Source organism: Nelumbo lutea, chromosome 1 (assembly GCF_056320005.1).
Source record: "Nelumbo lutea isolate HS-2025 chromosome 1, American lotus-T2T, whole genome shotgun sequence".
Classification (NCBI taxonomy): domain Eukaryota; kingdom Viridiplantae; phylum Streptophyta; class Magnoliopsida; order Proteales; family Nelumbonaceae; genus Nelumbo; species Nelumbo lutea.
In genome coordinates, this window is record NC_142684.1 from 12,363,640 (window position 1) to 12,390,953 (window position 27,314).

At 38.9% G+C, this 27,314-nt stretch overlaps 2 protein-coding genes across 38 annotated transcripts in view; one reads left to right on the forward strand and one right to left on the reverse strand.

The window, feature by feature from the left end:
• LOC148873551 (putative cyclic nucleotide-gated ion channel 5) overlaps positions 1-25,152 on the forward strand; it is a 124,917-nt gene extending 99,765 nt beyond the window's left edge. For all 37 annotated transcript variants that reach the window (XM_088964112.1, XM_088964128.1, XM_088964095.1 and 34 more), the window contains 2 exons: positions 22,178-22,414; positions 24,173-25,152. In XM_088964112.1, coding sequence (XP_088820238.1) covers positions 22,178-22,414; positions 24,173-24,922 — 987 coding nt within the window. In that variant the 3' untranslated portion in view covers positions 24,923-25,152. The remainder of the gene's footprint in view (positions 1-22,177; positions 22,415-24,172) is intronic.
• Positions 2,777-3,778, reverse strand: LOC148873552 (L10-interacting MYB domain-containing protein-like). Its single transcript, XM_088964131.1, has 2 exons — positions 3,441-3,778; positions 2,777-3,328 (listed from the first exon to the last, which is right to left on the reverse strand). Exons 1-2 carry the CDS (start codon positions 3,732-3,734, stop codon positions 3,074-3,076), a joined length of 549 nt encoding a protein of 182 aa, XP_088820257.1. The 5' UTR covers positions 3,735-3,778; the 3' UTR covers positions 2,777-3,073.
• Positions 25,153-27,314: the final 2,162 nt, after the last annotated feature.

A 27,314-nucleotide genomic window follows, 5' to 3' on the forward strand; every position in this document is an offset into this window, starting at 1 on the left:
TTCATGAATGGCATAAAACGGCTGGGAACAAAATCCAGCTTTTGGAAGACCTTTGGCTAGGGGAAACACCACTTAAAAAACACAATTTTCTGAGTTGTTCGCCCTCTCAACCATAAAAGGTGAAACTATCTTCAGATTGGGTATACCCTCCTCTCAATGTTTAAGTTGGAATCTAGGTTTCAAAAGGGGCCTTAAGGAAAATGAGTGCAACTCTGTTATCCACCTACTTGGTCTGTTCGAGAAAGTTTTTTTGGATGAGAACCTTGAGGGTTCTAGAATTTGGTCAGCCTCCTCCGATGGCCTTTTCACTTGTTCTTTTTTTTTCAAAAACCTCTTTATGCCAGCTTCTGTAGAGGTAGACCTCCTGGTGAAAGAGATTTGGTGTAAGCCTATTCCACCTAAAATTCAAGCCTTCTGTTGGGAAGTTTTCCTTGGTAAGATTTATACTTGTGATTTGCTGCAAAGAAGAAGGCCTAATTAATGCCTTTCTCCCCATACATGTTTTCTATGTAAGGATAGTGGTGAAAGCCTCTCTCATTTGTTAATCTCATGGCAGGAATAGGTGGTGTGTTCAGGAACTCTGATAACAGGATTTTGGCTGTGTGTTCAGGACCTATTGGTTTGGGGAACTCATTGGAAGCTGAACTAATGGGTTTGTTGCAAGGTCTTCAGTTAGTAACTTAGCAAAACAGTTGGGGTACAGACAGGTGGAAGTGGAATCCACAGTTAATTATTTCATGGGCTAATTGTAGCAGACACACTCCATGGACTCTTAGACATGTTTTTAGGGAAGTGGGAAGTAGCACAAAGGACGTCAATGCTGAATTTAAATGGGTGGGAAAGACTGCAAATGGTTTGGCTGGTTCCTTGGCTAAACAAGGGGTTACGGGGCAGCATTTGTTTTGGGCTGCTTTGTAATTCTATATGTAGTCTCTCAGGTTGGTTGTTCTATCCCCTATATGTACTAAATTTAACTCTTTTATCATAATAAAATCTTCTACTTGCTGACCAAAAAAAAAGAAATGATTTAAGTGCTCATAGTTTAACAATGGATATGGCATTAAACAGAATGGAATGGCAAAAACCAGATTCATGTAACCAACCTCATATAATTGGGATAAGGCTTGGAGAATGATGTTGGTGATGATATAATCTCTTTATTATTTTGAATTTGAGAACTGATTCTATCAATGTGAAATATGGCATGGGATGAGGTTATAGTTTTGATTTTATCATAGGTTCAAAATTTTTCCAAAGGCTGAACACCTCAATAGCATACTGAGCAAGTCCAAATGCCCGGCCTGGCTGACATAGGAACAGGCCCAAGTATAAGATGTTAGGTTCTGAATGCAGGCCCTGCTGGGTACAGACAGCTCATAGTTCAAAGAAAGGCTTATAAAATCCCTAGGGTGCAAGCCAATCTTAGCCTAGCATTTTTCGTTCCTTGTACTTAATCCAATAAAGTTTGCATATGTTACATAAAAACAGGGGGGAAGGGGAAGAACAAGAGGGGCTTTGTTCTTCCAGAATGAAAGGGGAGAGAATCTCCTAATTAGCTACCTGTCATCCTAATGAGAAAATGTTTCACTTAATAGTAAAAGCTTATAAAAAGAATAACAACCTACCACCTTTTTCCCAATATATATATATATATATATCCTCTGTTGTTAGGGAGCATTGGACTTGGGTGGCTGGGGAATGGGGTCTCAACTAGTAATAATCTGATTTTAAGGTTATAAGTCCTTACTTCAGATGGAGATGCAGAGTTCCAACTTCATTGAAAAAAAAAGTTGGGCTACAGATTCTCACTTAATGTCGGGTTTGAGTCGGACATTTAGCGTCTTTTATGAGCAACAGTAAAACATGAATTACCTTCCCATCATAGCATGAATTGTTTGAACTAACTTGAATCTCTCGTTCAATTTCTCATTATTATTTAGCCTTGACTTTCTCTCCTAAATTTTACATCATCTTTTATTTATTCAGAAGGTACCGAGGGTTCAAGTTCGGTCTTTATTTTCAATTCCTTCTCTTTTTGAGTTTGAATTCAATAAGTTTCTTTCTTGATTAAATTGAATTTCTATTTCTTATAGCTTCTGAATGTCCATCCACAGGTTTTCAATAGTGCTTTTGTACTAAAGGAATCTTGGATCCTTAAACATTCTGATACTGTATTGTGAAGTTTATTCTTGGATCCACACATTATACTGTATTGTCAATTTGTCATCCTAAGCAAGTTTATTATGATCTTTGACTGTTTTCCCTAAGGGTCCGTTTGATTGCTGAGAAAGGATGGGATGAGAAGAGGAAAATTTATTTTCTCAGTTAGTTATAATGTGTTTGTTTGCTGAGAAAATTTCTGTGAGAAAATCCACTTTCTAGTGTTTGTTTTGCAAGAAAATTTATAGGACAAAAATCATGCTATATAAAAATGCATGTAATTTACTTTTATGACAACTTGCACCCCCCAAATGTATGACACATACGATTGAACTTGCCACGTGGCATGATAGTGTTATTAAACTTGCTCATTCAAAAATTTTACTTAAAAAGAGTAAGAAATGCTTCATTATTTGGACCTGCTCATTCATCATAGAATTTGTTCATAGGTCTACTCAATGTACTCATCCATAAAAGAAACTACTAGGAACTAAAATTGCTCTATTATTTGGACCTGTTGGTAGATCAAAGAAGTTGCATTCAATAACCTATTTCATTCAAAAAGTCATACATACATCAATAAATCATTTGAATTTGTCTTTAACTTGTAATTAGTTCATCAATGCCAATAGTTCAACCTATTCATTCCATGTAGTCATAATCATCCATATACCAATAAATCCATTGTGGTAAAATATAACCATTCATTCCACCTAATACAAGTAGATTGACCATCGCAAAAAAAAGGGACAACAATCAAATTGTCAATGCATCCCCAAAAAATATGCAAAGGCTCAACCATCAAAACAAGTTTTTGTCATATATAATTAGTACCTAATTTGTTAATAAATGTGAGTTATAATAGTTTTCCTAGTTTGTTAGGATCTCCAAAATTATGCAAAGGCTCTTCCTTCTACAAAATTATTGCCTCCACCGGCCTTGCTTGAAGGTTAGGATCTCCAAAATTCTCAGCCTCATCAATGTCATCAAACACATGCTCAACATTCAGTGTTACACTAGTGGCAGTTGCAGAAATTGCATCTTGCTTGTTTAGCTCCTTGGCTATAAAGGCACCATTTTTAGTCACTTGATCATTTCCATATACCAATGCCAATTGGTCATAGTTTGGAATGCTTTTCCGTCTAAACTGCTTTGCCTCTGGATGTACCTACTCATTTACCATGGGAGTTCCATAATAAGTCACCTTCCGTACTAATAAGTCATCTTTCATATAATTTGTAAACCAAGTGTTTAAAGTAAGTGTTATTAATCTATTTTACCTCAATATATGTAGCCCAAACATCAGGTGTTGCATCTATTGTCTTGGTTGAATCATTCCATGCAAAGCCACTTTGATTCAAAAGGTTTTTTAATATTGCAAAATTCCGCTTGATTGTTTTCAGCCTATTTCGTATGTGTCCTTGAGTACATTCAACTGAAAACTTAGTGCTAATAGCACGTGCCGTTGCAGTGTAAGCCAATGATTTGAAACTTTTATCAACCTTATTTCCAAGGTTGACTTGCTCAGCAAGTGTGTCAATGAGTAAATTATCCATGTCCTGCGTCCAACTCATATTTGTTTTTTCATTCTTGTTTTCAGGCTGAGAGCTAGAAGAGTCCATTTCTATTTCATGCCAATCAAATGAATAATGCAAATCAACAATATATATCCATAACACCAATTAATACAAGGTATTTTTATATAAATAGCAATAGGCAATTAATAAAGTTAAACATCATAATTAGTTAAAGAAGTAAGTGCGCACAGAAAAAAAGTTATACAACAAAAGTTATATTAGAAAGAAAGAGTTAAACAATAGGAAGAAATTAATGTCAAGCCCTAGATCGATACAAGACATAATCAGCCCACATTTGGGTAGCTATTTCTTCTCTAAGACGAATTCCTTCCCTTGATTGTTCATTTCTACTAGCTCGTTGAGATAGTTGGGAGATTTGTGTATTGTCTGCTGTATCATCATTTAAATCATCAATTCCTACATAATCCTCAATATCAATTGCTTCTCGATCATACTGATGCATGATGAAATCATACGGATCCACACACCCATGACATGGTTGTGTAATATGTAGCATGCAGACACAATCTTCACCTATGACTTAAAAGGGTAATGTTGCTGAAATACCAAGATTGGAAAGCGTTTCTTCAATACCCCAAAGATCCTTTCAACGACATTTCTAAGTGATGAGCGTCGAAGGTTGAATAGTTCTTTTGGGTTCTTAGGTTGATGTGCACCCCATTCCTTTAGATGGTATCGTGTGTTTCAATATGGTGTAATGAACTCAATCTTTAATGAAAATCCTGCATCTACAAGATAATATTTACCTATTTAAAATATAAAAAGTTAGAAAACACGTACATACTTACCTATTAAATAAAAATGTCTCTTGTGAGAGTTTATCACTACTTTGAGGGACCTCTAATTTATGCTCTCTCCTCAAAGCATTGTTAAGCATGTGAGAGTCCGATGCGGCACCCTTCCAACCAGGTAATACATATGTGAACCACAAATTGAAAGTGCATGCAGCAAAGATGTTTTGTGTGGGATAAGATTTACGACCTCGAAACCTAGCAACATCAGTAGAAGGGACTTTCATAGGGAGGTGTGAGCCATCGATTGCCCCAACACAATCCTGCTAGTAGATTTAAGTTTTTTATTATTCATTTTTATAGGTGTATATGTTGTTTGCTGAAATAGGGCTATCGAATGAGAGTAGAAGAGGAAGAATAAGAGGAACAGAAATGAAATGGGCGGCAATAATCACTTCGGCCAGCCCTAATCTATTATATATAAAGGCATTACATAATGTTACATGAATGGACAAGACTGCCCCTGATTAGTGATGGGACACCTAGTTGAAATAAACATTAAGTAAGATTAGGCCCAGTAACAAGGCCCACTAACTAATGACTTAAGACCCAACAAAAGGTAAACATACAAACTAAGACAGCCGAACCAACGCTCCCCCTCAAGCTAAGCATGGATGTCAATCATGTTTAGCTTGCCAAGTAAGTCCACGAATTTCACTGTAGCTAGCCCTTTAGTCAGAACATCTGCAATCTGCATCTCGGAGGCAGTATAAGGAATGCAGAGTTCTCTTGAAACAATTCTTTCTCTAACAAAGTGACGGTCTATCTCAATATGTTTTGTTCTATCATGTTGCACTGGGTTATTTGCAATGTTGATGGCTACCTTGTTGTCACAGTACAACTTGAGAGGGCACTCAATCTTTATTCCAAGTTCACCAAGCAGGATCTTCAGCCATAAGAGTTCAGCAACACCATGAGCCATAGCTTGGTACTCAGCCTCTGCACTAGATCTTGCAACCACATTGTTTTTTACTCCTCCATGTAACTAAATTTCCTCCAACAAAGGTACAGTACCCAGAGGTAGACTTCCTGTCCCCAACAGAGCCAGCCCAATCTGCATCAGTATATCCTTCAACTTCAATTTTACTGTTTTTTCTGAACAGAATCCCTTTCCCCAGGCAAGACTTCAAATATATGAGAATCCTTTCCACAGCTTTCATGTGAGGGATCTCAGGAGTGTGCATGAACTGACTGACAACATGTACAGCATAAGCAATGTCAGGGCGAGTAAGGGACAGGTAAATCAACTTCCCCACCAGCTTTTGGTATCTTTCCTTATCAGGGTAGTCCTCTCCTACTGACACCTGTAGACCATGATTTTGTTCTATTGGAGTATCGGCTGGCCTACACCCCGTCATGCCAGTCTCTTGAAGAAGATCAAGGATGTATTTCCGCTGATATATATAGATGCCCTCTTTGGATCTTGCAACTTCAATCCCAAGAAAGTACCTCGGTTGGCCCAGATCTTTTATCTCAAATTCAGCAACCAAAAACTCCTTTAGTCTTTTAATCTCTTCATGATCATTCCCTGTAATTACCATATCATCCACATAGACAATAAGTGTCGTAAGTTTGCCATTTCTCTTCCTTATGAATAGGGTATGATCTGCTCCACTTTGAGTGTAACCCCCTTTCTTCATGACTCCACATAGCTTCTCAAACCAAGCTCGAGGGGACTGCTTAAGGCCGTAAAGGGCCTTTCTCAGTCTACATACCTTCTTGCCAAAGACATAACCTGGTGGAGGATCCATGAACACCTCTTCATGCAGGTCGCCATTCAAGAAAGCATTCTTCACATCCAACTGATGTAGCTCCCATGAGAAATTTGCAGCTAAAGATAATAGAACTTGGATTGTGTTGAGTTTTGCCACCGGAGCAAAAGTTTCTTTGTAGTCAATCCCTTCTTTTTGAGTAAACCCTTTTGCTACCAGTCTAGCCTTGTACCTCTCAATGGACCCATCCTCCCTGTGCTTCACAGTGAACACCCACTTGCATCCAACAGTGCCTATCCCTTCTGGTAGATCCACTAATTACCAAGTCCTTGCTTTCATTAAGGCTTTCATTTCTTCATCCATAGCCTCTTTCCATTTTGGGTCAGATACTGCCTCAGTATACCTGGTAGGAACATGCACAGAAGATAGAGCAGACACAAAAGAACAATAACGAGGAGACAACTGTGAGTAAGACACAAAATCAGCAATGGGGTATTTGATAGTATAAGAACGAGTAGACTTACAAAGGGCAATAGGAAGATCTAAGTCAGAGGAACTGATAGGATTACCTTGAGTTTCTGAGACAGGTTGATCCGAGCCCAATTGGTCGCTATCATGAGTTAGAGGACCCTTCTTTCTTCTGTTGTAGGTGATTCTGATATCTCTTTGCAGCTTGTCGGAGTCTTCAGTAATATTTGCAACATCACTAGTAGTAGCTGGTACAATGGGAGCCTCACTAGATTCACCCGGGATACCACAACTAGGTGGATCAGGAGGAGAAGATGGAAGACCTGAGGTCGAGAGAGGTACAAAGAATGGGGAAATAGAAGAATCCTCTTCCATCCCACTAGTCTCCCCCTGAAGAGGATTCTGGGAAGATTGAAAATAGGATTGAGACTCAAAAAATACCACATCCTTTGTGACATATTTTTTCTTGTTGACTGGATCATAACACTTGTATCCCTTTTGAGTAGGGGAGTACCCCAAAAAGATTCCCTTTGTAGCCCTAGGATCCAATTTGGTCTTCTTCGGATCCTTGACATGTATAAAGCATACACAACCAAATACTCTCGGTGGAAGAGAAAAGTAAGGAAGATGGGGGCAAAGAACGGAGAAAGGAGTTTTCATCCCCAATACCTTGGATGGCATTCGATTTATCAGATATGATGCAGTAAGGATTGCTTGAGACCAATAGCTTTTAGGAACTTTGTGCTGAAATAGTAAGGCTCCAGCAGTCTCCAATAGGTGCCTGTTCTTACGCTCAGCAACCCCATTTTGTTGGGGGGTACTAGCACAAGATGACTGATGAATCATTCCAGCATCCTTCATAAACAGATTCAAGGACCTTTCAAAATATTCAGCAGCATTATCTGACCTGAATTGTTTGACCTTTGTACCAAATTGTGTTTCAATCATTTTGCAAAATGTCATGGTTACCCGTGGCACTTCCTCTCGTGCCTTTAATAAGTATATCCATGTGCATCGAGAATAGTGATCAATAAAGCTGATAAAATATCGAAAGCCATCAACAGAAATAATGGGAGAAGGACCCCAAACATCAGAGTGGACTAAGTCAAAAGAAACTCGAATTTCATTACTTGAAGTTGAATAAACAGTTCTACATTGCTTTGATAGTTGACAGACTTCACAAACTAACTCTTGACTTGAAACACTTTTGAATAGTTCTGGAAACAACACTTCCAAGGATGAAAAAGGTAAATGACCTAGCCTAGCATGCCATAGATGTAACCTAGCTATTGACTCCACATTGGACTGACTACACGTAGCAGATGTTTGCAAGGCCGAGCTGATGTCTGCATTAAGGTAGTAGAGACCTCCACACTCATGACCGCTCCCAACCGTTCTCTTCGTCAAACTGTCCTGAAAGACACAGTGAGTAGGAAAAAAGGTTATGCTACAATTCAAATTTTTTGTAAGCTTGGAAATAGATAAGAGATTTGAAGAAAGATTGGGAACATGCAAGACAGATTTTAGTGAGAGGTCCTTGCTTAGGCCAACCACTCCCTTCCCAGAGATGGTAGAGAGAGAACCATCAGCAGCCCTCATTTTATCTTGGCCAGACATTAAATGATAGGAAGAAAATAGAGAAGACATGTGTGTCATGTGGTCAGTTGCACCAGAATCAATAATCCAAGATGCAGGATCAATAGAACTAGTAGCACTAAAGGCAGAGAAAATACCTGATCTGGCAAGGGAGGAGGATGGAAGAGAATTGGTCCTTAGATGGGCTAGGGCCCGGCTAAGTACCTCTACCTCATCAGCAGTAAAACCCAAGGACTCGGTTCGAGGGGAATTAGAAGTTTGTCCCAAGGAAGAGGAAGTAACTGTAGATGTGTGTTTTGAACCATCATCACTTTGACCCATAGCCAAATTCACACTTGCAGATTGACCCTTCTAATGCTTCTTATCTTTCCTCAATGCAACTGGCTTCAGATGCGGATGGAGAACCCAACAGTTCTCTTTCACATGCCTTTCCCCTCCACAGTGGGTGCACTTCAGATGTCTCTTGTCAGAATACCTGTTTCCCCTTTGATTTGTAGAGATTAGGGTCGAATGCTCTACAGGTTGTTCAGCTAGTTTTGTTTGAGTATCAACCTGCATCTCTTTTCTTCTCACCTCTTCATTCCTCACAAGGTAGTAGACATGATGTAAGTCTGGCATTTCATCCCTTCCCAGAATTTGGGATCTTATGCTCTCATATATAGGATCTAGGCCAGCAAGAAACTTAAATGCTCTACACTCTTCAATTTGTTTGTCATGCTTCTCTTTGTCTCCAGCACTCTCCCAGTCAATGATAAGGTGGTGATCTAACTCTTCCCATAGTCCTTCTAGTGTAGCAAAATATGTTGCAACACTCATATCTCCTTGCCTCAAGGCAGCAATATTTTGATTCAATCTGTAAACTCAGGCATTATTCTTCTTCTGCCCATAGGTTTTAGAAACATTTTCCCAAATCTTGGCAGCCGTGGAAAAATGTTGAACAGTCCTGGCTACTCTTGGAGTCATTGAGGCAAGTAGCCAAGACATAACTATAGCATTCTCTTTGCGCCAAGTTCCATATTCAGCACTTCCCACTTCTGGTTCCTTCTTCTGCCCGTCTAAGTAACCAGTGAGCTCACGGGATGTGATGAAAAGCATGGCTGAGACAGACCATTCCCTGAAGTTGTACTCATCCAACAACACACTTGTGATCTGTAGGCTATGCAGATTTGGATTCTCCAGATTAGGAGACCTCCCATAAGACCTAACATCTCTAGAAGACACTTCCCCGGATATCGAAGACATCTTCTCTTACTTGTAAGTGTCAAGACTGTAACTCCAATGTATAGAGAACTGTTTCACACTTATGGAACTTGCTGCACTGTAAACTCAGTCCTGAGAACCAGACACAGAGCTGAAACACTGCACACTGTGCCCAAATTACTGTTGTCACCGAGTACTACACTGCAACTTGCTGTGTTGGCTTCTACTGCGTGCTAAACACTGCTGCCGCAGGTTATAACTTCACCCACGAACAGTTCTAGGACTGCTGAAATCAGTCCTTCCGCCTAGATTTGTTCTACACAGATCTATCTTAGCCGAATGGCTACAGTCTGCTGTACTGTGTCTATTAGGGCATCAGCCTCTAGGTCTAGCTCCCCTTGGGCCCTACAACCAATGGAAACCCTAGATGTAGGTCTAGCTGTGTTCTACGACCAACCCTAGGGTTTCTTTGCAGCAACCAACAAGAAGAATGGGAGAGTTACCTGCAAGTAGAAGAAGATGCGGCTGCTGTAACTAGTCGTAAGATCAGTGCTCTGATACCATGTTTGCTGAAATAGGGTTGTCAAATGAGAGTAGAAGAGGAAGAAGAAGAGGAACATAAATGAAATGGGTGGTAGTAATCACTTCGGCCAGCCCTAATCTATTATATATAAAGGCATTACATAATGTTACATGAATGGACAAGACTGCCCCTGATTAGTGATGGGACACCTAGTCGAAATAAGCATTAAGATTAGGCCCAGTAACAAGGCCCACTAACTAATGACTTAAGACCCAACAAAAGGTAAATTTATCACTTAATTACCTTGAAATATGGCCAAAGATCATGTCGGTTTCTAAATTTCTAGAGGTGCTTCAGTACCACTTGGTTGAATCAAGTACTTATCCTCCAAGCTCAACAAAGTATTCAATACGTTGTTGAAATGACGGCTCACAACCTGACCAAACCGACTAAAATGAAAGCCGATTGTTCTATTCCTAACGTTGTGTGCCAGTATGTGTAGGAAGCGTGCCACTTGTTCTTCTACCGTGCACCTCATTGTATCATGTAATCTTCCTGTCTCACGAATAATCTTGCATAGCCTTGCAAAGGCTGCTTTCCCCATTCTCAATTGGTTATAACAATCTCTTTTTTTTTTGTCCATATAATCTATCCAATAAATCCCTTCGTTCAAAATCCCGGTTCACAGATGGTTCCCTATCAATATAATCCACATATTCTTGCAACATTGAAAATGTAACTGCAACTGTAGCAGTTGCAGCCCCAACAATTGCATAAAGCAAATTTTGCTCCATCTATTTATAGAAAATAAATAAACAAATAAATAAATAAATAAATTGAGGATTTCATTCTATAATGCCTATATAATTTACATGCTGGAAAAGTAGTCAATGAAAAAAAAAAAAAAAGAGCAACCATTAACCATGAATAAGTTTGCTACCTTCATTGTTACTAATCAAAGCTACATGAAAGCACACATCACACTTTTTTTCTTTTTTAATAGCTAAATCATCATAATGATGCATACGTACTCATATACATGATAAAGAATGAGAGTCTCATTTCAGAATTTTTGATAGCTAATTTCATTAAGAACTGATAATCAACGAATTCCACAAATGCGCTAGAATTCAGTTATATAAACTAATAACTAGTATTTATTAACAAATTCAGTTACCAAAAATACCAGGGATGTCCTTCATAGTCATTCAAAATTTACTAATATGATTGTTGTTGTCGAGCCAGTGATTGAAGGGTAATGGGTTTGGCCACTCCATTATATTGTATGGTCCCTTTCTTGATAAAAACAACACAAACAATAAACCATTTATTGTGTGGATTCTTAGAGCTTAAACCTTAGAATGTTCAATCAGAGATATGGTTCTATTATTCTCTTCCCTTTCCCTGGCTGGATCTCATTGAGCCATGTCCTTTCCCCTTCTTCTTTACTTTTTTTTACCCTTCTTTCCTTCATTATTGAATAACAAACAATAATTGCATTTTTCAAGCAGATCGATTGCTTTCAACCTAAGAAAGATTATATGAAAGTAAAGAACTAAGGATCCCTACCTACATTTGCGTGTACAACAAGAAGTGGGGTGGGGTTCAATTATCTGCCATTCATGTGGCACTGTTTTAACTCAGTGGGTCAACTGGTGGTGGGCTCTTGTCCAATTGGAATAGTCTTGAATGAATGACTACTGACAGTTGGAGTTGGACTTGGTAATTCATCTGAGTTACTCGTAGGACTCGGCCCTCCAGACCATTTTCCCAAATATTTTTATGCTCTTTGCTTTTCTTAGCTTCAAGCTTTATTCTTCCTTATTGGATCATCACTGTTGCACACATGAATTTGTAACTAGTTAGGCATCGGTCCAGTCGGGTTAATATTTCCTTTCTTTGGTCAAACCGAGTTATTATTTCCTTTTCGCACAAATTAGCCATCCTCAGACTCAAACCTATGTTCCCAGGCTTGCCAACCTGACCGACCACTGAAATATGAAATCAGCATACTCTTCCAAATTAACCAAATGCAATTAGTTTTCTTTATTACCTTGTAAACTTTTGTGGCACTGTTTGTTTCATTCCCTTATTAGTGGGTGAATTGTTTTTGTTTCATTTTGGGCGGGGGCTGTTTTTGTTTGCAGGGTCCAACAAACTGCCCTGTTTTTGTTTGTAGTGTCCAACAAACTGTAAAATAAATGTTTGCAAGATAATGAGTTTGTTTGTTTGTTTGCAAGATAATGAGTTAATGACATAAGAAACTGTAAAATAAATGTTTCCAGGGTCCAAGAAACTGTTTTTTGTTTTTGTTTGCAAAATAATGAGTTAATGACATAAGAAATGCTCATTCCCATATATAAAACTCAGGTGGTCTCTCAGTTGAATGTAAAATAAATGTTTCAAGTCTCATATTTCAGAAATGTGACATTCACTGTATAAGTGCAGATACTAAGTACATAAGAAGGAAATCATATATCTACTCTTATTATAACGAGTCCATTTATTTTCATTGAACTTCATTAGAAAACACCAAAAACCATATCATCCAACCTTGAGCATTTTTCTACCCTTATAGAGAAAAAAGAAATAACTTCCATTTGATGATAACTAGATAAAGATGGAGAAAGTTAGTCTAATCAGATTAATTATTCCTTTTTTATACAACTTTACTGCCTCTACTACATTGAAGGGTTATAGACAAATTCATCCATCAGATAAGGGATACACGTTCACTTTTCTAGTCCACACAAATCTTGTATCCTAGTCCACTGAAAATGCTTATTTTGAAAGCAGGGATTTTCTGATAAAATTGACCACATGAACAAGGGGAAGTAAGTTCAAAAACATTTGGCCATTTTGGAGACCCAACCAAATTTCTTTTTCATTTAAAGACTTTTCTAAATGACCAAATTAGCAAATCATTACTTCCACTACAGTTGGATCCCCTTTTGTACCTTTTTTTTGTTGTAAGTGTAAAATATTGAATTGTATTAACCAGAAGATACAGTTACGAAGACCCCTGTATACTAAGGCACCAAATATTGGGAATGTACAATAGGATCTATATGGCAGTATGCATTCCTGTTTACAGAAAGCACTTTACAAGAGGAAAATTCTCGACCCTCTGAAACTTTTATGAATAGGCAGCCATGACTACAGTCTTCTCACCAGTTTCCTTGCCAACATATCCTCTGAGATGCACTATGTTCAAAGATGTGACTGTTCCTTTTGACCAAGAGGGTCCAACAAACTGCCAAAGGAATCATGTTTTACGCTAGTCTGCTTTCTGACTTAACCCCTACATATACTGGCTTTCCAAAACTTCCCTATCTTTGTTTGCAGGAAAGGACTTTTTGTCTAGGCCTTATTGGCACACCTAGGTACTTAGCTAAGAAGTCAGCAGCCTTATTGGCACACCTAGGTACAACCTGTATAACCTTATTATCCCCCTCATCATACTCAGAAGAAAGACCAAGCTCCCAACCAAACTGAAGAGAAACAACTTCTGTTTCTAGAAAATTTGAGCTTAACAAATCCACCCAAAGGTCTACTCCTGGAAAAATTAAAAGAAAAAACACCAAAAAAAATTTGTGCAGTACACATCGGTTTGATTTGCATTAATCAAATCCTTGTATCATGTAAACAGCAAACATGTAAAGATCATGGAGAGAATGATTTACATTTGGGTTCATAGTCAATCATAGAGACCATTGTACCGAGATAAATCACTATAATTTTGTATAAAAGCTACTGGTACAAGTCTCTGAATACAAGCTGCTTCAGATCAGAAAATATTAATCATCCAAATATTTACATTTGGATGCCGATGATCAGAACAAGGAGACATAAGTCCATCAACAACCACCAAGATAAAGTCAAAGAAACAATTAAAGGACTGAGCATCATGACTCATGATGCTTCCCAGAATAACCCCAGGGTTAAGATGATTAATCATGACTCATGAACACTTTATTCAAGACAAAACAAATGCAGCTCATATTATCAAAACATTCAAATGGATTTATGAATTTTGTTTTGCGAAAGAAATTTGAATAGAGAAAAACTTCAATCATCAAAGTTTTCTTACTTCAGACAGAAATAGCGTTGGCCAGAGCTAGAGCAGAAGTGGAAAGGTTCTTCACCTAGGAGGAAAATTGGCTCCTTCTGTATCCTAAACTGGATGAGAGGGAGAAACTTGGATTCTTCGTAAATCTCTCCTCAAGGTTGAAACTCAAAAAAAAAAAAAAAAAAGAAGTAAATCAGTGAAACCAATTTCATTCTTCAGCACTTCACTTCATACAAAAAATGAGAGGGAAAAAGAGTGAGTAACGACATAAAGAAAACCTATTGGATTTGAAGTTTCAGTGATCTACGCAAATGGGGTTGTAGAGAACACTGATGTGGGCCCCACTGTGTTCGTAGGACAATATGTGTAGTTATTTGTTCCAGTTATAGTAGTGTTAGTTTGTTAATTCAGTTGTTATTTATTTCAGCTTTTATTTACTTTATTTATTATGTAAGTACTAAGAGCAGATGTGCCCTTTCCATTATGTACTAAACATAACCTATAAATAATAAGAAAGTGGCGGCAGCAGATCTGTTAGAATCTATCCCTCCTTTCAACCACTTGTGTTCTCGTATTTCTCTTCTATTCTCTCTCCTTTCTCTCACTTTTTCTTCTGTTTTGTAAACCTAAAACCTATTAGGATTCAAGACTGATTACAGTCTTGATCTTCTACTTGGTATCAGAGCCTATCTAGGGCTTCTCATGTGTGTCTAGTCCAGCCGACCACATGAGGACTAGCTAGGGCTGGAAGCTTTGAAGAAGTATTCGGTGGCTGAATCTTGGAGATGACCAGGAGAGGTTCGCAGCAGTTGAAGACTTGCCGCGGCTTGCAGAGAGTTGATAATCAGGAAGAAGCAGCGAAGGTTAGGGTTCAGGTAACCCTAGAAGACAGAAAACCGAGGTACATAAGTAAGTTTTTTTTTATTGAGTTTCAGAGACTGCAATCAGTCGAGATAGGTTGGACCTATCTAGAAGTAGGGGTCGAACTGTGTTCAAGTTTGTTTCTAGGGTTTGACTTGCCGAACTGTGTTTAAGTCTGTTTCTAGGGTTTGACTATTGGGTCGAACCCCTTCCCTCTCAGAGGTGATTAGTTTTAGGGTTTCATATTGCCCTATGACAAGTCCCACTTGTGCGGACTGCTTGGAGAGTGCAGCTGAGCACTTATTTCAGACCCACAGTTAAAACCCTAATTTTGCTCTCGCAGCAGTGGGCCCCACAGTAGTGATTTTAGGAAATAGCATCTCAGATTGACAGGCTACCTGGTACTGTGCATGCCGATTGATTTCAGATCAGATTTGAGTTGCTTCCTTGCCTATACTGTGATAGACGATTGATTTCTAATCAGATTTGGGTTGGTTTCAGATCAGATTTCGGATCAGATCAAATTTCATATCAGACCAGATTTGTGTTGGTTTCGGATCAGTTTTCAGACCTGCTTGTTTGACTCTGTTTTCTGGTATTGTGACTCTAACAATTTGTAGCCACTGAATCTTGATCAAAGATGGAGTTTAAGGGTCAGGGAGAAAGTAGTTTTGGAAACTACAGTTATGGTAGTGTATCTGAAACCGGGTTTCATATTACAACTATGAGATTTGATAGGTCAAATTATTTGGAGTGGGCTCAATCAACCATGATGGCTATTGGAGGATGGGGAAAACTGGGTTACCTCTTGGGAGATGTGAAAGAACCTTCCAAGGAGGACCCAACATACACCAAGTGGGTTCAAGAGAACTATTTGGTTATGGCATGGCTGTGTAATTCTATGCACCCACATATCAACCGAAATTACTTGTGGGCAAAGACAGCCAAAGAGATATGGGATGTTGTGAAAGAAACCTATTCCCAACCCCTTAATGTTGCCAGAGCCTATGAACTGAAGTGTGAGGTGAACAACCTTAAACAAGGAGAGAAGCCAGTTTCCGTCTACTTCTCTACCTTGAAATCCTTGTGGCATGAGATTGACCATCTAGAGACCCTTGAGTGGGAGAGTCCCAAAGATGCACAGACTCACAAAAAGCAAGTCGAGACGAATAGGGTATTTGAGTTTCTGGCTGGTTTGAATTCAGAATATGACATTGTGCGACAACAAATATTGACAGGAGATAGTGTGACCCTTTCTCAAGCATACTCCCTGGTGCATAGTGAAGAGACCAAGAGGAAAGTCATGATGCAGCCTCAGCCCTCTTTCCCAGCCTTGACAGCTATTAAACCTAAGCCAGGGGGTGACTCAGAAAGGGACCGAAAGAAGGAAGATAAACGGGATCTGGTATGTGAACATTGCAAGAAACCCAAGCACACAAAAGATACTTGTTAGAAGCTACATCCTCACTTGGTCCCAGCAAAACTAAGAAATAAGAAGGGTAATGCTCATGTGGCCGTGAACACTGATTCAGCCCTCTTTCCCAGCCTTGGCAGCTATTAAACCTAAGCCAGGGGGTGACTCAGAAAGGGACCGAAAGAAGGAAGATAAACGGGATCTGGTATGTGAACATTGTAAGAAACCCAAGCACACAAAAGATACTTGTTAGAAGCTACATCCTCACTTGGTCCCAGCAAAACTAAGAAATAAGAAGGGTAATGCTCATGTGGCCGTGAACACTGATTCAGCATCCTCATCAGGCACATCCCTAGAGATTGTAGCTGTTGTTCGGGCTGCCCTCATACAGTTGGAAAAGGAAGTTGGGAGTTCAGCTCAGCCATCTCAGTCACCATCAGCTCCTGCCACATCTGCATTTGCACATTCAAGTACTCGAGCCTCAGCTTACCATGCTTCAGCTCCAGGTAATACTGACCACTGTTGGGTAATAGATTCAGGTGCATCTGACCATATGACTAGCTTGCCATCTTTGTTCACTTCTTATCACTTGTCCTCTGGCCGAGATAGAGTATCCATTGTCGATGGCTCCCTTGTTCCCATTTCGGGCAAGGGGAACATCAAGCTATCGGATACTATCTCTTTATCTTCTGTCTTGCATGTTCCTAAGCTTGATACTAACCTGCTTTCAGTTAGTAGTATTACCAAACACATGAACTGTTCAGTAACCTTTTTCCCTGACTGATGTGTTTTTCAGGATTTGGAGACGAGGAAGGTGATTGGGACTGGTCGTGAGACGAACGGGATCTATCTGCTTGGAGAGAGTTCTCGTCGGGAGGAGTCAGTGGATAAGAAGTCTTTTGTTTCCCAGTCTGTGAGTTCGGTTATGCCAAAGCATAACCGATTAGGTCATTTGTCTTTTAAGTCTTTGAAGAGACTGTTTCCTGCTTTATTTGAGTCTGTTGAGTTATCAAAGTTGAGGTATGAGAGTTGTGAGTTTGCCAAAGTAGAACCTCTTATTCTTTAAGTAATAAAAGGAGTAATTCCTCTTTTGATATTGTGCATACTAATGTTTGGGGGCCATATCATATCTCTTCTATGGGTGGGTACAGATATTTTCTACTGTTTGTTGATGACCATACCCGTTTTTCTCGGGTCTATCTTATGCGTTCTTGGGATGAGGTTCCTACTCTGACCCAAAACTTCCATCAGATGGTTCTCATTCAGTTTGGGACCAAAATCAAAGTCCTTAGATCTGATAATGAAAAGGAATACTTTGCTCAGCCATTGACCTCCTACCTTCTTAGTCATGGAGTTATTCACCAGAGCACTTTCCCTTATACACCACAGCAGAACGGTGTTGCCGAAAGGAAGAATAGGCATATCTTGGAGGTGGCTAGAAGCATTATGTTTACCTCCAATGTACCTATTCGCTTCTAGGGTGATGCTATCCTCACGGTAGTTTATCTCATTAATCGAGTTCCTTCCCGAGTTCTTGATATGAGAACCCCCTTTTCCCTTCTATACCCAGACGAGGAGTTGTTCATTGTTCCCCTTAAAACCTTTGGTTGTACTTGCTTCGTTCAGTTTCTCAGGCCTCATCATTCCAAGTTTGAACCTAAGGCCTCCAAATGCATTTTCCTTGGTTATGCACAAACTCAAAAGGGTTATTGCAGCTATGATCCAGTTTTAGGGAAACGGTTTGTCTCCATGGATGTCACCTTCTTTGAGGAGACACCCTATTATCCTAGGGTTTCTCCTCAAGGGGAGAGCAGTGAGAGTGGGGCTGTTTTGAGTTTCTTTCCTCAGGGGGAGAGCAGTGAGAGTGGAAGTGGGGTTGGTAGAAGTGGGGCTGTTCCTTTACCTATTCCACTGGATAATGAAGGTTGTAGTGGTGAGGGTGGTCAGAGGGAGCCAGAGTTGAGAGTCTATCACAAGCGATGCAGGCAGGTTGATCCTAGTCATCGGCAGTCCCGGCCAGCTCCAGTTCCTTCTGCGGCTCCAAATCCAAAGCCTATTGAGATACCTCTCACTGTTGCCACCTCCCCTCTTGTGGATGACCTTGATCTCCCTATTGCCATTCGCAAAGGGAAACGACATTGCACCACTTTTACAGCTCACAGCATCTCACAGTTCATATCCTATGATCGTTTGTCTCCATCTTACCGGTCCTATCTCACTTCCATTGCCAATGTCCCTATTCCAAGAACAGTGCAAGAAGCCTTATCGGTTCCAGAATGGAAAGATGCAATGCAAGTCGAAATGGATGCCCTGTTGAAGAATAATACTTGGGCACTGGTTGACCCACCAAAAGGAAAGAAACCGGTGGGATGCAGATGGGTGTTCACTGTGAAGCATAATGTTGATGGCTCTATTGAAATGTACAAAGCCCAGCTGATTGCAAAGGGGTTCACTCAGACTTATGGTATATACTACTCGGAGACCTTTGTCCCAATAGCCAAGATGACCACTATCCGAGTTTTGTTATCCCTTGCAGCAAATCATTCTTGGCCCCTGTTTCAGATGGATGTTAAAAATGCCTTTCTGAATGGAGACTTACAGGAAGAGGTTTACATGCAGTTGCCTCCTAGATTCTATGATACAGAGACAGGTAAGAAGGTTTGCCGACTGAACAAGGCATTGTATGGTTTGAAGCAGTCACCTAGAGCCTGGTTTGATAGGTTCAGATTAGCCCTTGGAAAGTTTGGTTATGTACAGGCCCAGTCAAATCATACACTATTCATCAAGAGGGTGGAGTCCTCTCTGACACTACTTGCAGTATATGTTGATGATATTGTGGTGACAGGAAATGACAGTCATGAGATTGAGTTCCCTCAAACAGCTCCTTCATCAAGAGTTTGAGGTGAAAGATCTTGGTACACTACAGTACTTTTTGGGTATTGAGGTTGCTAGATCCAAGCAGGGGATTTTTATCTCTCAAAGAAATCATGTTCTAGATCTGTTGGCGGAAACTGGAAAGTTGGGTGTTAAGTCGGCTGATACACCCATCGAACAAAATCACAAGATTAGTGTAGAGGGCGGGGTGCCTCTTGAAGACAAAGTTATGTTCCAACGGTTGGTTGGGAAGCTCCTATATCTTTGCCTCATTCGGCCGGATATCAGCTATGTAGCTAGTGTTGTTAGCCAGTACATGCACTCCCCTAGAACTTCTCATCTTCTTGCGGCAGAAAGAATATTAGCATACACTCATCAAACAAAATCACAAGATTAGTGCAGAGGGTGGGGAGCCTCTTGAAGACAAAGTTATGTTCCAACGGTTGGTTGGAAAGCTCCTATATCTCTGCCTCACTCGGCCGGATATCAGCTATACAGTTAGTGTTGTTAGCCAGTACATGCACTCCCCTAGAACTTCTCATCTTCTTGCGGCAGAGAGAATATTAGCATACTTGAAGAGATGCCCGAGTAGAGGTATACTGCTCAAGAACAATAATCACATGAGGGTGGAATTATATACAAATGCCGATTGGGCTGGGAGTGTTGATGACAGAAGGTCTACCTCTGGATATTGTGCCCTTGTCGGAGGTAACCTTGTCTCTTGGAGGAGTAAGAAGCAAAGTGTTGTTTCCCGCTCCAGTGCTGAAGCGGAATATAGGTCAATGGCTAATGGAGTGGCTGAAATCTTGTGGCTGAGGTCACTACTTGAAGAGTTGGGTATTGACTATGAAAAGCCCTTAATGTTGTATTGTGATAATTAGGCAGCTATTAATATAGCCCACAACCCAGTGCAGCATGACAAAACTAAACATATCAAAGTTGATCGACATTTTGTGCGAGAAAGGGTCACATCACAAGAAGTGTCTTCCGTACATCACATCTAATATGCAGCTCGCGGATATCCTCACCAAGGCTGTACCAAGGAAGAAGTTAGAGACAGACCTATCCAAGTTGGGAATGATAGATATCTACTCCCAACTTGAGGGGGAGTGTAGAGACACTGATGTGGTTCCCACTGCAGTAGTCCCCATTGTGTTCGTAGGACAGCATGTGTAGTTATTTGTTCCAGTTATAGTAGTGTCAGTTTGAGTCAGTTTGTTAATTCAATTGTTATTTATTTCAGCTTTTATTTACTTTATTTATTATGTAAGTACTAAGGGCAGATGTGTCCTTTCCATTATGTACTAAACATAACCTATAAATAATAAGAAAGTGGCGGCGGCAGATCTGTTAGAATCTGTCCCTCCTTTCAACCACTTGTGTTCTCCTGTTTCTCTTCTATTCTCTCTCCTTTCTCTCACTTTTTCTTCTGATTTGTAAACCTAAAACCTATTAGGATTCAAGATTGGTTACAGTCTTGATCTTCTACTGGGGTTAAAATGTTAGATTTGGACATGGATGCATGCTCGTGGAGAGTGATTTTATTTCGGCAAAACCTTTGTCGGAGACAATGAAGAAAATGACTGAGCTTCCAGCCATTGAGGGGAAAAACATGGGGTTGGGGAAGAAAGAACCATGGAACGAAAAACAACAAAAAAGGGTAGAATAGGACCGCCGGAGAAGCTACCGGAGATATGGCCGTTGGATTGCTACTTCGAAGATTGCTACTTCGAAGGGAGAGGAGACCGTCGACTTCTTGCTCTGACAAAGCCCAAGCAATTTTCTTAGCTTTTTCTTTTCCCACCGGGGTCGCACTATTTTGGTGCGGTCCCACTCACTTCATTTTGGGATCCCGCGTCCCTCTTGTTTCTCATCCCAAAATACTATTTACCAACAAACAAACACAAGAAAGGGAGAATCATTCGGGAATATTCCCTTTTCTCATCCCTTTCTCAGTAAACAAACAGACCCTAATGGTTCCTTTCCGTGAGAATTATGGCATTGGAGATCTGTTCTACGAGGAGAGGGGAGAGATTTGAAAATGTCCTCCCGGAGGGCAGAGGTTCTTTATTTTTAGCAATTCATGCAAGAGTTGTTTAAGGTCTCTATTTTATTCAGTAGCCCATTTAAGTCTGAAGCAGTTGCTTTGTTCAATGATTTAGGCAGATAATCATTTCTATCAGTGAAGATTTGCTAATGTTTTGCCATTCCTAGATTCTTGTTCTGGGTCAAAAGTTTGCACTGTCAAATTTTACATGTAGAATAGTGATCAACCAACAATTCATTTGAGAAGATTTATTAGTTCTTTTCTAACTATAGATTATCTTTTCCTTTGGAGATTTTTAATATTATACTTACATTGAACTAGTGATCGAGAAAATAAAGAAAACACATTCAGAAAATGATTTTCATCTATGGCATAACAAGAGATAAGTGAATGAAAATTTTTAGCATTAGTGTGAAAAGATATTAATTTTTATGGTACAACTGTACAAATACTGATTTATTTTCAAAATTTTGACTAAGCTATGGAATATAAGGGGCTGTTTGATAACCAGGTGAAATGGCTGAACTGAATGGCTTATTGCTTTGTCTTTTAGTGAATAAGTTTTTAGGAGGCTGGTGAGCTTTTTAATGGCTGAAGCTGAAGTTAATTTAATCACCATACCCTCTAATATTTTATTAGTTAATTATTTTATTCACTAAAAGAGAAAACAATAAGTCATTCAGTTCAGACCCTTCAGCCATTATCAACTGGACCAAATATTTGCAGGTCATCTTCCATTTGCAGCACATGTTATCACTCAGCAGTGAGCAGTCAGCACCTTATAGAGTAAATGTTAGCATGTTATGTGCAGTTGTTGCTTGAAAATATTCATCTTGGTAATTTGGTAGCTGTGATGTTGTACAGACCTATCTCCAATCTCTTACAATTCGGCTTGAGGAGATGAGAGTCAAAAGGCGTGATTCAGAGCAGTGGATGCATCATAGGTTGCTGCCACAAGAGCTCCGTGAGCGAGTTAGACGGTACGATCAGTACAAGTGGTTGGAAACACGAGGGGTGGATGAAGAGAGCTTGGTTCAGACCCTACCAAAGGACCTTAGGAGAGATATCAAGCGGCATCTTTGTTTGGCTTTGGTTAGAAGAGTAAGTTTCTTATGTCATTTTCTATCTCCCTTTGTCGGGGGAGGGGGGGTGGTCCGAGTAAAAAGGCAATTGTGAAATTTATAGGTTCTATATAACAAAGTTAAAGGGGGTCATTGCTTGGAGCAATGGTAAAATCTTAGACTGACAACTGCAACTAACATGGGTTTGATTCTGAGAGGTCTATATGCAGTGCATCCTTCCCAAGATCCTAGATAGTTGGGGCCACCATTGGTAATGATCTTTTTTGACTCCTAAAGTGTACATTTCAACCTATAACTCCCAGAGGTTAAGTTCTCATCCAGTCCACTCCCAAGACCTTGGATTGCCAGAACAAGCATATATAATGGCAATCTGACAAAATTACGGTTAAAACATACCTACTAGTAACCAATAATAAGTTGGGTATCAAGAAAGTCTTTATGATATACTTGCTACATCTTAATTTATCATTACTTTACAGTGATAGATTCTAGGAGGGAAGGTCTATACATGATTAAACCATCTTAGTCTAGTTTCCCTCATCTTATCACCTATTGGAGCTACACCTAGTTACTACAAATAAGTTCATTCCTGATTCTATCCTTCCTAGTTTTCCCACTCATCCATCTCAACATTCATATTTTTGTCACAATTTTTCGGACATGTCTTTTGATTGGCCAACATTCTACTCCTTACAGCATTATTAGCCTTTCAATTGTTTTATAAAATTTCCCCTTTAGCCTAAGTGATATTCACCTATCACATAAGAATCTGGATGCACCCCTCAATTTTTCCCATCTTGCTCTAGTTCTATGAGTGGCGTCCTCCTCAATCTCTCCCTTGTCATGGAGTATTGAAACAAAGTAAAGCAAGAGACCATATTATATTTTGGTCTCCAATCCTAAGTGTACCTTGATTTGCACTCCTATTGATATTATTATTAAATTTGCGTTGCATATATTCTACTCTACTCCTATTTACATTAAAACTTCTTGTTTCTAAGGCATTTGTCCATGATCCTTGTTAACTTCAGCACTATTAATACTATGTCAACAAACAACAAGCACCACGGGACCTCCTGAGTATGTTTAATCAATTCACCCGTGATTAGTGCAAATAAATAAGGGCATGTACTATACCAAGAAATTGTTTGGGACAAAGCAGAAATATCCATTATGGGGTGTTTCTTTTCATTCTTCTCCATCTGATCACCTGAAAGGATAAATGGAACTTCACATCTGATTTTATGTTTATTTGGTTGTGGTGGTGGTGGCAAATGTCTGTTGAAACTTCAGTGTGGAAGTCTCTTGCCTCTACTACCCAGACATTTATTTATTTATTTTTATTCATTCAATTCATTAGGAAGACAAAAATTCTTATCTTCCGAGTATAACTTAAACCCTCCAAAGAGAGAAACAAGGACACAAAAGAAACAATTAAGTTACAGCTTAGCCCAAAACATTGCTTCCCTTTCTATCCCTTCTTTAGCTAATCCATCCGCCAAAGAGTTAGCTGATCTCTTAACCCAACGCATCCTGATTTCCATCTCCCGCACCAGCCACCTGAATTCATTTCTGTAATTCCATAAACGGCAATTGTCTTTAATTAGCCACCCTATCACCACCTCCGAGTCTCCTTCAATTATGAGTTTCCTGACATCCAACTCCTTGGCTTTCTAAACTCCTTCCATAACTGCCAACATCTCATTTATTGATATTATCTAATCCAGTTTCTAAATGTATTTGTCCCCTTAGAGTTACTCTTATTGCTGTTTGCCAGGTTCCTCTGTTTGCAAATATGGATGAGCGATTACTAGATGCCATTTGTGAGAGGTTGAAACCAAGCTTGTACACTGAGAGAACTTACATTGTCAGGGAAGGTGATCCTGTGGATGAGATGCTCTTCATCATACGAGGTCGACTGGAGAGTGTGACTACTGATGGTGGGAGGAGTGGATTTTTTAATCGTAGTCTACTTAAAGAAGGGGATTTTTGTGGGGAGGAGCTCCTGACCTGGGCACTGGATCCCAAGGCTGCTTCAAATCTCCCATCATCTACCCGCACAGTCAAAGCTTTGTCAGAGGTTGAGGCTTTTGCCTTGATAGCAGAGGAGTTGAAATTTGTTGCCAGTCAATTTAGGCGCCTTCACAGCAGACAGGTTCAGCACACTTTCCGTTTCTACTCACAGCAATGGAGGACATGGGCTGCCTCCTTTATCCAAGCAGCATGGCGTCGGTATACCAAGAGGAAACTTGCAGAGCTTCGACGTAAAGACGAAGAAGAGTTTGATGAGGGGGATGACTGGGATGATGATGATGATGAAGAGGAGGAGGAGGAGGAGGAGGAGGGGGATGAGGTGGCTAGTGAGAGTACAGGTGCTGGTTCAACCCGTCTTGGTGCAACCATTTTGGCATCCCGGTTTGCAGCAAACGCTCTTCGAGGAGTCCAAAAGTTACGGAATTCAAAGAGCATTAAGGAATTGAAGCTTCAGAAGCCTCCTGAACCTGACTTCACTGTTGATTATGCATAATGAAATGTTGACGAATATTGCATGGACTCTACTCAAACTCAATGGATTAAGTGTCCAACACCGCATCAGACTTCAACAGTTATGGATTTTTAAAGGGCACTTGTATATGACATTTCTTTTTTCTCCTTGCTTGTACAGCATGTGTATAGCAAATGTGGACAATAAATTTCATTTTTTTTCTTGTAAAATGTTATTAATAACAAAGATAATATACCTAATTTGACAACAAATGTCATTTTTTCTTATAAAATGTTATTAATAACAAAGATAATATACCTAATTTGACAACAAATGTCATTTTTTCTTATAAAATGTTATTAATAACAAAGATAAATTTGAAGACCTTTGTGTAGGTTTGTAATGTAGAAGTTCCACAAAATATGTACTGTTTAAATAGTTTTCGGAGGGGCCAATGGAACCGTCGATCCGTTGACTAACCGTTGAATCGGTTAATCATCCATTGACCCGAACAGTCAAATTATCGACCCGTTAATTTATTCAATAGTTTTTAGCCATTTTTCTTATTTTTTTTAATTGGAAATCATTCAGGCAATTGATTCTGCTTTATCTTAAGTTTGGTCTCTAGTCAAAAATTGTTGAATCGATCAATGACTCATTGACCCGGATGGTCAAACCGTTGATCCGTTCAATGGTTTAGTCGTTTTTTTTATTTTTATTGTCAAAACGGGCCATCCGTTTGATCTGAATAGTCGAACCGTTGACCCGAAAACCAATGGCCAGAACGGTTCTGTTTTCAGGTCATGAGTCACACACTCGAATGACATAACACATATGGTATTGCTCAATAAACCTCATACACTCAATTTTTTTTAATTGGGAACCGTCCAGGCAACCAGTTCTGTTGTACCCCAATCCCGGTCCTTAGACAAAAACCATTGAATCGGTCAATGACCCATTGACCTGAGTGGTCAAACCATCAATCCGTTGACCCATTCAATGGTTTTTAGTTTTTTTTTTTGTTTTTTTTTTAATTTTTGTTGTCAGAACGGGTTATCCGTTCGAACCGAACGGTCGAATTCTCAACCCAAAAGCTGGTGGCCAGAACGGTTCCATTTTTGGGTCATATAAGTCGCGCTCAAATGACATAACATGTATGATACTGCTCAATGGACCTCACACTCAATTTTTTGCCTATAATTTTTGTTGTCAAAATGAGTTGTCCGTTCGAATCGAATGATTGAACCGTCGACCCGAAAATCGGTGGCCATAATGGTTCTGTAATTTTTTGCTTGTAACTTTTTGTTGTCAGAACAAGCCATCCGTCGAATCGAACTGGTGAATCGGTAACGAGAACGGTTCCGTTTTCAGGTCATATGAGTCACACGCTCGAATTACATAACACATATGATACTACTTAATTGACCTCACAAACTTGATTTTTTACCTATAATTTTTGTTGTCAAAACAAATTGTCCGTTTGAAACGGATGATCGAACCGTCAACCCGAAAACCAGTGGCCAGAATGGTTTCGTAATTTTTTGCATGTAATTTCTGCTGTCAGAATAGGCCATCCGTTTGAACAGGACGATCGAACCGTCGATTGTCAGAACGTTATTAACAACATTTATCAATAATAGTAAATAATTATACTATTTAATTAAATAATCATTAATTATAGTTTTAATAATATTATTTAGTTATTTTTAATATAACAATATTATTAAATTTATAAATAGGATTTATTAATAATTACCAAAATTAAATTAAATTAACAGTATTTATCACTAATAGTCAATAATTATATTATTTTATTAAATAATCAATAACAATACTTTTAATAATATTTTTTATTATTTTTAATATAGCAATAATTACTAAATTTATTAACAGTATTTATTAATAACAGTATTTATAATTTTAATTTAAAGTAAAATTAAGGTGAATATCTATTTATTAACAATATTTATAATAACAGTAATTATTAATTATAATCACTAATTATATATTTATTAAATTACTGAAATGATCAGTAATTATTAAAATCGGGTTACTAAATTTATTAACAGTATTTTTTAATAGAAATGTTTATAATTTTAATTTAAAGTAAAATTAAAGTAAATATCTAATTATTAACAATATTTATAATAACAGTAATTAATAATTATAATCACTAATTATATATTTATTAAATTACTGTAATACTCAGTAATTATTAAATTATAGTAATTAATTACTATAATAATCAATAATTACTGTTATCTTATATATTAATTACTATATAGAGAGAGAGAGAGGAAATAAGTGCTCGCACGTAGGATCTACTCGTACGAATAGATTCAATTTCCTGGATGCAAAGAGCACCCATTTCCTATTAATAGATATATATATAAGATACTTTTCTATAGATGCATCCACAAGTATTGTTTCTTCA

Coding starts and splice junctions, on each gene's coding strand:
- LOC148873552 (XM_088964131.1), bottom strand. CDS start 3,734: ATGAGTTGGACGCAGGACATGGATAATTTACTCATTGACACACTTGCT. Junction 3,329..3,440: donor TTTGGGCTACATATATTGAG/GTAAAATAGATT, acceptor GTAAATGAGTAG/GTACATCCAGAGGCAAAGCA.